General features: G+C 41.3%; 1 protein-coding gene across 1 annotated transcript in view; it reads left to right on the top strand.

Moving 5' to 3' along the window:
- The window catches only part of LOC140237351 (receptor-type tyrosine-protein phosphatase delta-like), a 193,369-nt gene extending 183,272 nt beyond the window's left edge, over nucleotides 1-10,097 (top strand). Inside the window, exons 27-35 of the mRNA XM_072317287.1 lie at nucleotides 616-770; nucleotides 1,252-1,537; nucleotides 2,133-2,226; nucleotides 2,860-2,936; nucleotides 3,628-3,762; nucleotides 4,649-4,774; nucleotides 6,240-6,394; nucleotides 7,107-7,242; nucleotides 8,010-10,097. Coding sequence (XP_072173388.1) covers nucleotides 616-770; nucleotides 1,252-1,537; nucleotides 2,133-2,226; nucleotides 2,860-2,936; nucleotides 3,628-3,762; nucleotides 4,649-4,774; nucleotides 6,240-6,394; nucleotides 7,107-7,242; nucleotides 8,010-8,075 — 1,230 coding nt within the window. The 3' untranslated portion in view covers nucleotides 8,076-10,097. The remainder of the gene's footprint in view (nucleotides 1-615; nucleotides 771-1,251; nucleotides 1,538-2,132; nucleotides 2,227-2,859; nucleotides 2,937-3,627; nucleotides 3,763-4,648; nucleotides 4,775-6,239; nucleotides 6,395-7,106; nucleotides 7,243-8,009) is intronic.
- The last annotated feature ends 2,614 nt before the right edge of the window (nucleotides 10,098-12,711 follow it).

Raw genomic sequence — 12,711 nt, 5'->3', positions numbered from 1 at the left:
TACTTCCATTTTCATTTCACTCTAGGGAGAATATGAATGCTGCCCTCCGTCCTGATACTCTGAAATGTTTCTTTCACTCTCTAATCATTGCAAATACAGATGCTGCACATGTTTTTTGTTTTCAAAGCTCACTGAAAATTTAGTCATTTTACTATGTCTTCAGTTTCACAACAAAAGGTTGTCAGCTGGAAAAACTGTAGACTTTTTGTGCTGTTAAATTTGGCACTCAGATATTTGTTTCAGCATCATCATTGTTTTTATTTAAATGATACATGATGATCACACATCAGTTGTTAGAGGACATTGAAGAGCATTCACCTACTCCAGGTGAACAAGTAGATAACTCTTGCAACATTCTTGGTACGTCATGATACAAACATCTTCAGTTGATATTGTATGATGAGACAAGCTGGTTCCTTTCGTTCTGTATCAACGTACGGGGGTATTCATGGTTCCTGTTTGATGGGAAATGCCTTTTTTTTTATTCACCAGATACTTGAAATGTTTGCCCTAGTTAGAGGCACTGGTTGCACTCTTGAAAGTGAAGGCTACTTTCTACACATTTTCTACAAGTCCATCTTGATTCAGAGATTCATCCATATTTCTCCTTTGCAGAATCGAACCATGGAGAAGAGAGAGGTGAAACAGTTCCAGTTCACAGCCTGGCCGGACCACGGAGTCCCCGAGCATGCCACCTCGGTCCTAGCCTTTGTTAGCAGGGTCAAGTCCTGCAACCCACCAGATGCTGGTCCTATCGTGGTCCACTGCAGGTAAGGGGCACTGGTCCTAAATATGAGTGGTCTGTTCAAACGCACCTCCTGTTTGGTTTCTCTCTCTGCTTTACTAGTCCTAGACTTTCTTCTTCATTTTTGACGTAAGGCCACATAAGGTCACATTAATGGTGACTGTTGTGATTTTTTGAGCAAGGCAGGAAAATGCACAAGATTTTCACCATGTCATATTTTTCTAGGCTTATTCAGTCTATTCTGTAGTGTCACACTCATATGATCGGAGCACTGGTAAAAGTTCCCTGATTTCTGATTTCTGATTTCACGATCTAATCATCATTGTTCTCTCTGTACCATTAGTGCCGGAGTAAGTCGCACAAGATTTTCACCTTGTCATATTTTTCTAGGATTATTCAGTCTTTCCTGTAGTGTCACATTTGTATGATTAGGACACTGTTGATTTAGTTCCATAATTTCTGATTTTAGCATCTTATCATCATTGTTCTCTGTGTGCCATGATTAGTGCCGGGGTTGGTCGCACTGGAGCCTACATCGTCATCGACTCCATGCTGGAGCGCATTAAGCACGAGAAGACGGTGGACATCTACGGTCACGTGACCTGCCTGCGGGCGCAGCGCAACTACATGGTGCAGACGGAGGAGCAGTACATCTTCATCCACGAGGCGCTGCACGAGGCCGTCGCCAGCGGTAACACGGAGGTGCCGGCCCGCAACCTCTACGGCCACATCCAGAAGCTGACGGCCCTGGAGCCGGGAGAGACGATCACCGGTATGGAGAACGAGTTCAAGGTGAGGTCACCGGGACGCCGACAGCTCAGCTTTGGTTTGATTCGACTTCTGCTGGGTCAGAGACAAGCACAGTTTTAGACATTGATTTTTAGATAGTGTCCTTCTACAATTTGTATGTCTTCATGGTGCTTAGAGCACATAAAAACATGTCACAATCACAGTCACAAGAATCAAACCCACACATGCAGGGCATTCTCTCAACTCCCTTCTGGAGCATTCTACCCACACTGCCTCTCAGCTCTACACATTTGCTAAATTTAGCCAGATTAAAATTTAATAGCTTACCCTTAGGTTCCCATGTACAACTAATTGTATTCACCCCTTCTGGTAGCACCAAATGCTCATTTGGTGGACATGAGCCAGACTCAGATTTCATCAGCATTCATTCAGTGGTTGCATAGCTAGATGCATAAAGTGACAGTCGTCTTGAAAATTTTTGTTGACGTGCTGGAGACACAGCGAGTATATGACACAGAATTGAATGCAGTTTTTGTCAGTAATTTTGTATGATTTAAAGTGCAAGATGTTATATCAGTGTTTTGATGCCAATTTGAAAGTAGGAATTTAATATTTTGCCTTCTTCTTTCTTCTGCAGCGGTTAGCAAGTCAAAAGGCCCAGCCGTCGAGGTTCGTCAGTGCCAATATACCAGCAAATAAATTCAAGAATAGACTCCTCAACATCCAGCCATGTGAGTTTCCCTGCATGAGTCAATATCTTTGGTTGTTCACTCACTTTGCAATATTCCTGTTTTGTGAGGATTAGTGATTCAGCAACCACTTTGTGCTTTCTAGATTTTTGCCTTTAAAATGCAGTAATGAATCCTTATTTTGTCTTTGGGGAATTAAAATTGAACCATGTTATTAATATTACATGACTACACCATCAATAATATGCAAATCAGTGTAATGATCATTGTAACAGTATATATTAGTTTCATATTTCTTTGGAAAATGTGATAAAAACAGCCATCGTTGCTATAGAGTGACAGCACTCATCCTGGTTGTTTCTTACAGTGTAGAATTTTTGTGGTCCCAGAGAATGTGTGTTGAAATGCAAAATACTTTGAATAGTGTTGAACAGACAAGGAATCACTTCAAAGGTAGTCAAAAGCAGCAGTGTAGCATTCCAACAAGACATTTATAGTCTTTGATTTTGTCCTTCAGTGACCAAGGTGGCCATTGAATGGATTACTGACCATTGAAAGGATTACTGCTCAGTTGACATACATGTACTTGCGATTGCACAGTGCTTCTCTTTTACATGTAATTGTAGACATCAGAGTAACCATGGTGATGCTCTCTCGTTTCTTACTTGCCTGCAGATGAGGGTAACCGGGTGTGTCTTCAACCAATCCGAGGAGTAGAAGGCTCAGACTACATCAATGCCAGCCACATTGATGTAAGATTTTCTTTTTGCCTTTCTCTTTCTCTTCTCTTATGTCCTTTTTTTTCTCTCTCTCATTTTCCCCCCATTTGCCCTATGCAATATGAAAGGGATGCCTACATGTGATTGCAGACATTGTCATTGTTTTGATGTGGATGAGCCATGCCCCCCCCCCCCTTTCCCCCCATTAAAAATTTAGCTGCAGCAGAGTTTCAAATCTGGTAACTTTCATTAAAAGTGTCTGTTCTGTTGACAGCGGATCCAGTTAGAGATGTTGAATATGTTGGATTAATGTATAACAGGAGGTTATGGCTTCTACCATTCTCTAGCAATTTTGTGGGTGAGCTTTCGTCCATTCCCGTAGACTTTCTCAAATGCCAAGTGATTGCAAAATGCTAAAGGTTGGTAGCAGCCCTAACCTTCTGCTGTATCATCATCCCCAACCAATGAAAGTTTTCTGTATCATGAGATTAATGTAGTTAAGCTTTGCACTTGGGGGAAAAAAAAAAAGAAGAGAAGATTTTCTTCCTATAATGCTCTGTAAACATCATGTTGTGTGAGGTTATCATTTCTGTGGGTCTGGTGAAATGGGTAAAAGCATGTAAATTAAATTTGTTTGACTGGACTTACTTGTGAAAAATCTACATTGATATGATACCTGAAATGCTTCCTCTCCCCTCTTCCCATCCCCTCCCCTCCAATGCAGGGCTACCGGCAGAGAAACGCCTACATCGCCACCCAGGGACCTCTGGCCGAGACGACGGAAGACTTTTGGAGGATGCTGTGGGAGCAGAACTCAACCATCATCGTCATGCTCTCCAAACTCAGAGAGATGGGAAGGGTACGTCCATCTTGTCTTTGATACTACTGTATATATGCCATATATTTCGCAAGGTTTTTACTTTCGCGAATTTTGCGAGGCATTTGGCATTCACAAATCCAAGAACTCACAAGCATATTAACTCTGATCCCAACATGAATGGAATGTGAACATGTACTTTTTTCCATTCATTACTGTACTCCGTGTTCGCAAATTTAACCGCACGCAAATTGTCAGGAAGTTCCAATTCATAAAATTCAGACTCACTAGATACATGGTGTATAGAATATTTGATCATGCCGATCACAACAAACCTGGCAGTAAAGATTTCATATGCACGGTGAGGCATTTTTTAGTGCGCAAGAACTCTATCCATGTGATGTGATGAGTGATGATAACAATTTGTACCATAGTAAACCCCACTTTTTGCTTTGAGTGGATATGAGCAGATTTTGCTCAATCGACCACAAGATGTGATTAAGATGTGAAAACTTTTTTTTTTTTTCATTTGTAGGAAATGTTTCTGCAAATTCTCCAAGTTACTGGAGTATCTGACTAACTACATGTAGCTTCCCATTATGCAGAGATTTCTTTATTCGGAAATATATTGTCATGCATGTTCCACAAAGGGTATCAGTGCTTTATGATTATTCAGTGTACAGTATATGCAACATGTTGGAACAATGCAGGATTTTGCTTTTCCGACAGGTTTAATTGTGTAATATCCAAGGTAGTCTTTTCCGTGTGTGATGTGCAATATCTTATTGTGCCATGTACAGTAATTACAATTTCAGATTCACTCTGTCTTGCTTGCTTCATCCCATCATTGGGTTACATCCCCCAATGTGATTTCTGCTACTTCATGCAATCTACATTCCCCCTCCCTTCATCCCTTTTCCCCATATAGGAGAAGTGTCACCAGTACTGGCCAGCCGAGAGGTCAGCCCGCTACCAGTACTTTGTGGTTGACCCGATGTCGGAGTACAACATGCCGCAGTACATCCTGAGAGAGTTCAAGGTCACGGATGCAAGGGTACGTAGCAACCCCCCATGGGGCATAGTTCTCATCTTTTACTACCACCTGTATCAGATGGCAGACACGCCTCTTGCCACACTTGTGCGAAATGTCTGCAAAAGTAACTGACTAGTCAGTAGGGCAGGATATCTTCTGATTTCTAACCTGTGGCTGTGTGGAGGGCACAGCTTGTTTTTCTAGTTTCTGTTTATATTGTTAGGCCAGGGCCCCGTTTGCTAGAAACTTTGCGTTTAAATGCAACTTGCAACTGATTGTCACTGGCCAATCAAAATCATTGTTGCATGCATGTCTTCTTACTAGGGCAGACCCTGAGCCAATCAGAATGGTTGTTTCAAAATTAGCAATTATTTGCAATTGATTGCAACTTTCTTGCAACGGGGCCCAGTTCTTGATTAATGCACCCCCCTCCCATTTTGCTTGTTTCCTTTCCCCTCATTAACCTCTCCCAATTCTCTATCCTGACGGTATCTCCCCCAGCTCATCATTTGTGCCGGAGGGTCATCATAGAGAATAGTTTCATGGTCTTCTCTGAGTGGTATTAGGATGGTGATGTTTGTCTTTAAAGGGACTGTATAGCACTGGTTAAGGTGGGGATTCATGTTTTGAACATTCCTACGTGAGACACCTTTTATGAAATATGAAAGAACATGTAATTTTAAGAAGATTTTAAGAAGGATTCAACATTTATTTGATGAAAATTGGTTTTCAAATGGCTGAGATATCCCAAAAAGTGATAATAATAAAAGGCGATAGGATCTCTTTGTTTCACCTTGTTTTTGGATATCTCAGCCATTTCAAAACTGATTTTCATCAAATAAACTTTTGATACCCCTTAGAATTGCAAGCTCTTTGACATCTTATAGAGTGGTTTCTGAATATCTCGCATAACGTTTAAAGCTAAATCCTCACCTCAACCACAACTGTACACACCCTTTAGTATGAAAGGGGGAGAGGTAGGGGGATAGATGGTTGTCTCGATGTATGCAGGCACCAGCAGTAATCTGCTGTAAAAATGTTGTTTAGGAAAATTGCCATCTCATGTATGCTGGTCTCTCTGGTTCAGGAAGATTATGTGTTGGTCACCAGATGAATGGACAGTAGGGGTTTCAAATCTGGAGAGATTAGAATTGGCAGTCAAAGCGTAAAGGTGGTGGTCAGTAGTGTGTGGTGCTGGAAAAGACATAGCAGTGTATTGAGAATGCCCACTAGGAATAGTTTTGCTAGGTGAATGTGCAAAGTCCACCGTAAACCATGAACTGTTTGAATAGATTGTCATTGAATACATAATGGGAATTTTCCAAAAGATATCACTGAGAATAGATGTGAGATACCATGGATAAACTGGACCATACTCTGGTGGCAAATTCATAGACTTTCAAGGATGTGTGATATGTTGAGATTTTGTGGTATCTACGCTGATTTCAGTCCCCTATTCAAATATTTTATGTCTCTCTTCAAACAGGACGGTCAGTCGAGAACCATCAGACAGTTCCAGTTCACGGACTGGCCCGAGCAAGGAGTGCCCAAGTCTGGTGAGGGGTTCATTGACTTCATTGGGCAGGTGCACAAAACCAAGGAGCAGTTCGGCCAGGAGGGCCCCATCACTGTCCACTGCAGGTCAGTCCCAGATTCTTTTTTTGATGGTGGTTGATGGTGGCAAAGGGTGAGTGGTAATGGTGAGGAGGATCACCGGCAGTGATGATGAGAACGGCAGTGCTGGTTGCCATGGTGGTATTACCAGAGGTGGTTGTGGGAATTGTGGCATTTGTGGTGATGGTGTCAGTTGGCATGGGAGTGAATGTGGTGGTGGTGGTGGTGGTGGTGGTGATGGTGGTGATGGTGGTGATGGTGATGGTGATGGTGGTGGTGATGGTGGTGATGGTGGTGGTGGTGGTGGTGGTGGTGGTGGTGGTAGCAGTGATGGTGGTGGTGATGGTGGTGGTGGTGATGGGGTGGTGGTGGTGGTGGTGATGATGGTGGTGGTGATGAGATGATGATCATAATGATGATGTTGATGATGATGGAGATAGTGATGATGATGAGGATGACAGTCGCAGTGATGATAAACATGTGGGAATATTTTTTTGACAGACTACAACTGAAGTCATTGCCCTTTTTATAGGCCTATTGATGTGTAATCTTCAAGCATTTAAGTTTGCAATATTCATAATGAAAAGGAGTTCGTATCAATAGCAACAGGCAACAAAAACAGTCATCCACAAGAATTCAATTTGCATCGTCCATAGCAGTTGTCAAAGGTTACAGTTATCAGATTTCAATAAATCCAGGGATTGATGTATGTCCTCTCTTTCCTACCTGTCCTCTGCAGTGCTGGCGTCGGGAGAACGGGCGTCTTCATCACTCTCAGCGTGGTCCTGGAGCGGATGCGGTACGAGGGCATCGTGGACATGTTCCAGACGGTCAAGATGCTGCGCACCCAGCGGCCGGCCATGGTGCAGACAGAGGTGGGCTGGCAGACCCCTTTGGTCACTCCTTAACCCTTTTTGTGCCAATAAGTCAAATATCACACACACACACACCTGTGGAGAAGAAATTGATATGGCATTTAGAGGGGTAATGAGCCCCTGTTGTCAAACTCTTGGCATTTGCTGTAGGATGTCCATGGGGCGACGCATTCTGTGAAGCAGAACACCGCAACTTGCAACACAGGATTGTGTTAATTGATCATGGGCGGAACTTTTGTGGAGAGCTTGTCGTGCGTGTGCCAGTCTGTTTTAACCCTTTCTCTGCCCTGGCTTATGAACTTACCAAGCCTTTTCATCAGTAGATTCAGTAATGCATGGCTGGACAATAATTGTTTTCTCTGGTGGCCTGTTTGGGCCCCTAAAATCTTCAAATATGGAATTTTGGTGGCCCCAAAAGAAATGTTTTGGCCCATAGTAAAAAGAAATATGAAAAAAACCTTTTGAATGTTAGATACCCGATCGGGCCACCAAGAAGGAAGTTTGGTGGCCTATTTCAATTTTAAGTGGCCCTGGGTCACAGGGCCAACACTGATGTTGACCCTGAGTAATGGCTTCACAAACTTGACCTTGTTCTAGAGTCAGCAGGCCCACTCAGATATAGCAATGTGCCTCATAGTCCCACAGTACGGCCATACTTAGTCAGTATGGATTAGGAGGTACGTTGTAGGAGGATTAGGTGATCTCAGTTTTTTAATGTAATTGTTTAACTCGTATTTCTCTATCTGTTTTCTCCCATGATGCATTAGGACCAGTACCAGTTCTGCTACCATGCTGCACTGGAATACCTTGGATCATTTGATCACTACACATAGACTCCTTCCCCCAGCCTCCACAACAGCGGCTGCAGCAACAGTACTCAAGTGAATAAACAAGATGAGAAAGAGGGAAAAAAAAAACAAACAAACAAATCCAAAGCCACTCTTGAAATATTTGAAAAAAAAAAGTGTGAAGTACCGAACTAAGACCAGTGGATGTACATCTCTCCTCAACCACCAGGCTAACTGACCGAAAAAAAAAAAAAATTGTGAAAAACAAACAAGGAAAAGGCCAGATGGACGTATGTAGATGTTTGGAAAGATTGTCTTCATGAATTGATAAGTAAGTGACAGTATCGTAGGGCTCGGTCATCGAAGACCGGCGTGGACCAATTTACCTTGAAAAACAGTTTTGCGACGGCAAGAAGAAAAAAAAAGAACAAAAATGAGTGACCACGACATCCTCTTCCAAGCCGAGGTTAGAAACTCTTCCTGTTGTCCTGCGGGAGCGATCGCCGTCGCGGAAGAAGCCGCCCATGAAGAGTAGACCGCGCAGGATTTTTCACCAAGTGGATTCATCTATGCATCTGTGGTTGACTTCAATCATGTGGTTTAGCGATTAGTGCTCTGTGAGAAGAACACAGATATTCTCCCCCCGTGGTTCATGCATGTCCGCCCTATGCATCAATCCTGAAATGCATTGAAGAAACGACAACAGCAAAAGGAAATAGACGATATATATATTTTGAGATACTTTACACAAGTGTGGGTAATACGAGGTGAGCATGATGATGTTGTCGTTTTATCTTTTTTAATGTCCTGTTTTGTTTGTTTTTTTAACCTTTTAAAAGAGACAATCAGTGGACAATTTCCAAACATTGAAGCATGGAAAGAGGAGGATGACAAGAACACGAGTGAGAGAATGCGAGCGTCTGCACCAGCGGCTCAGAGAAGAAACGTTTCATGCAGAGTCGGGCAAAATTCAGAGACACTCGCTCACACTCAACCAGTTTGGCTGGAGCAGACGACGCGTTGCTGCACGAAAAAAAGAAGGAGTGCTGTTAATCGCAGACAGACCAGTATGTATTCCACTTGCAGAAGAAAAGAAGACGTAGTAGACAGACTCTTGTACAGAAAGAAAAAAGACTGGTAGGAAGGCTAGCATCGTATGTACGACGTTGTTGCATAAACATTAACTCATGTATCTTCCATCGTTGCAGTTTGGGGGTTTTTGTTGTTTTGTTTTTTCCTGCAGAGTTGCTTCTTTTTTTTTCTTTTTTCTTTTTTTGCTTTGCATTCGTGCTGGAATTTGAATTTGCCTTCGACACCCGTCTCTGCTCTCTCTCGTCATCGTATTCTGTGTTTTTGCAACAGGCGAGAACAATGTTTTGAGACATGCGCTGCTGATCGCTGATTTTCTACAGACCTATGGGGAAACAGTTACCCAAGCTGCAGTGAGAATGTTAGGGTGTGTATAGTGCTAGAAGCTTACAACTGTGCATGAAGCTTGATTGTAGTACCATCTAAGCCTATGTTAGCCACTAACTGTTTTATATTTTCGTATCACCGTTGCTCTAAATGGACCTCACCATCAATCTTCCCAGGAGCAGTAGAGGGCAGTGTTGCACTTTGTACAAAAAATGCTCGCCATTTTTTCACTTACTTCGTGTAGTTTTCGGTTATGGAAAGAATTAGGGAATTGGTCGGTTGACGCATTTCGGTTTTGTGTACGTGTGTGTGGTTTGCAATGCATGTTTTGCCATCTGTTTGCGTGGCGAAGACGTGAAAGTAGTATGGACCTCGACAATCAGACAGAGCACTTTTAGTATAACAGAGTTCACCTCGAGCAAAAATGCTGATACTTATATGTTCTGTGAAGCTGAAAGAGAATAATGCCACCTATACAGAGATGATGTTTATCTTCAACACTGTCCAGAAAGTTAAAATAAGAAGAAGAAAAAACAACAACAGTGTGTTACTAATGTCTTCTTGCACCCTCTGGGACTAATCGAGTCATTGATTAGTTTGATGTGTTACTCAAGTACTCATACCTGCACATGTAAAACAGTACTGCTGACAAAAAGGAGGAAAAAAAAAAGTTTCATCAGGCTCATATATGTGGATGGCTCACGCAGCATTCATGCAAATTCCAGTACTTATTGAATTTTGTAAGGAGTGGCACAAATTGTCACAGTACTACAGTCTTAACAGTACATTCTGTGTTTTGAATACAAAGTCACAATACTCCAGTACCAAATTTCTAAAGAAGAAAAAAAATGTGTATGTTTGCGCACAGATACCAAACCAAATGTACATCACTGAAAGTTGAAGTTTGATTCATTTAGTACCCAAAGTTCTATCGATTTGTATGTAAATGACTTGAGTTGGTGGCCAAAAACTGCCCCTCATATTTCATGAATCAAATTTTTGCTCTTACATCTTGATTTTTATTACACTCTGTTAGGAGTTTCATGTTAATCGTACTTAATTTAGACTGCTAGCGACCCTTTTTCAGAGCCTGCTTGTAACTTTGTGAGAAAGGGAGAACGAGAGGTAGAGACATAAAGAATGTAAATGTTTCGTCTGAGTTCAAGATACAGTGAAGAAGTTGTGCAAGACTTTGCAAAATTGATCTGCAAGAAATATATGTTTTCATTTTAAATGATTGTATTTATGTATAGTATTGTGTATTGTATTTGTAATTCGCTATTATGATTTTTTCGAAATATATATATATTATGTTACGTACTCCTGTATTTACCTTCACAGTTAGTTGATAGAATGGTATCGTGTAGGCGTCATGTGTGGAATTCTCTTCCTTTTCTTAATGCTGGAACAACCAAGCGGCAGTATTATGTACGTGCGTGTTGGTGGTTTGTTGTTTTTCTGTGTTGCCCTCCCATAAGGCAAAGTGCACACATAGTTGTCGTTGCCAGATATGTTTTATTCCTGTCATATGTATTCTGTACTTCAGGTTATTAAGCCAAGCACATTACCTCCCACCTTTTTTGTTTTTGTTTTTGTTTTTTTGTTTTTTACTTAGTGCCTGTTATTTTTTTTTCCATAAGATAGAGAGACACCTGTGCGTTTGACTTCCAGGATGTTTAGTATTAAGCTCTATTCGAGTGTAGAATTCTGTTGTGAATTGCATCACGATAGGTTTCTGCTGGAGTTTACAGTATTTTGAGAACACTCATTTAAGTCTTGAAGATTTTTTATTTGTGATTTTACTGGATGTTTTCAGATCAAATTTCAGCTGTCCCACTCACAATCTTTTATCTTCCTCTTTTGGGATGTTCCCACGCTTTCTTCCACCCTGTTCGAGCCGACAGCGTCAACTTTTCTTTGCTTCGTCTTCGCCATCCATTGAAGTTGTTGTGCACGTAGTGTCTGTCTCTGTGTGTGTGTGTGTGTGTGTGTTTGTGTATGTGTTTGTGAGTACCGTTATGCATTTTTCCCTGAGAAATTTTACTCCATTTGCCATTCAGTCGTCACGACGTCAATGGGCAATTTTTTAATCTTTACTTCCGTTCGGTCTTTTATCAACTGACGTGCCATTCACAGATACTTCATCAACTTCTTGCGGGGACGTCGTAAATGTCTAGCTGCAGCATTCATTCATTTATCCAAAAAAAAGAAATTGTTTGTGTACATACAAATATTTATATATATATGATATCAAAACAAAGTAGGCTTATTGGCGTTAAGTTTTATTAGAATTGTGTGTTATCTTTATGCCGCATATCTCCCTTTTTTATCTCTCTTTCTCCGTCTTTGTATTTCTAATCTGTCCATTTTGACTGGAACCTGAGTTTTTGATGTTTGGTGACAAAAGGCAAGGGCTGCATAATCAGTGTGCTTTCTTAGCATGGCAGTTGCATCTAATGAAAACAAAAGAATGTAAAGGGTAAGATGGTACAAAAAAAGACACTCAAGATGGGTCCAGCGTGACTGGAGTCTGTTATTCATTCTGAAATCTGCTAAAAAATTACCACAAATCTGAATTTATTGTAGACCAGCATATGGATTGTGTGTGTGTGTGTGTGTGTGTGTGTGTGTGTGTGTGTGTGTTGTTTGTTTGTTTGTTTGTTTGTTTGTCTGTCTGTCTGTCTGTCTTTGTGTGTTATTTGTCCTTTGTGTGTGTGTTTTCCATTGTCCCCATTTCTCGTGTATCGAAGCATTCAGTTCCATGCATCAGTGGAGATCGTGTGGCACAAATGCATGTAAGAGCAGTCCCTGTACATCCTCTTTGCACATCGTGACGGGGTATGTGAGTGTGGCGGAAGCTGCATGGGACTCTTTATTATGATACATCCAATAATGGTTCCAGTAATTAAGAAATACATCTAAACGAAGTTGCCTTCATTCATATTGAATGGTCGAGGATACAAATTCCAATCTCGCCAAGATCATGCCGATCAACCAAATTCGAAGAAACTGAAAGCGACAAGCAGTTAGATGTGATGATGTAACTTTTCTTTATTTATTATCCCTATGAAGAGACTACCAAGAGACCTTAATATTGTAATGACTTGGTAGCAAGTATGACACAGTTGCTCATGATTATGATAACAGTGATATGCCATCTGTTTTGGATGTAATTATCTATGCAAAATGATGTAATGTTCGATCTAAATTTTGCAAAGATTCGTAGGTTTAGTTGTGATTTGTTATCAATTGCAGCTTTCGTAGT

Source organism: Diadema setosum, chromosome 13 (assembly GCF_964275005.1).
Source record: "Diadema setosum chromosome 13, eeDiaSeto1, whole genome shotgun sequence".
In the NCBI taxonomy this organism is placed as follows: domain Eukaryota; kingdom Metazoa; phylum Echinodermata; class Echinoidea; order Diadematoida; family Diadematidae; genus Diadema; species Diadema setosum.
Note: the sequence above shows the minus strand (reverse complement) of the source record. Positions and strands in the feature narration are given on the sequence as shown.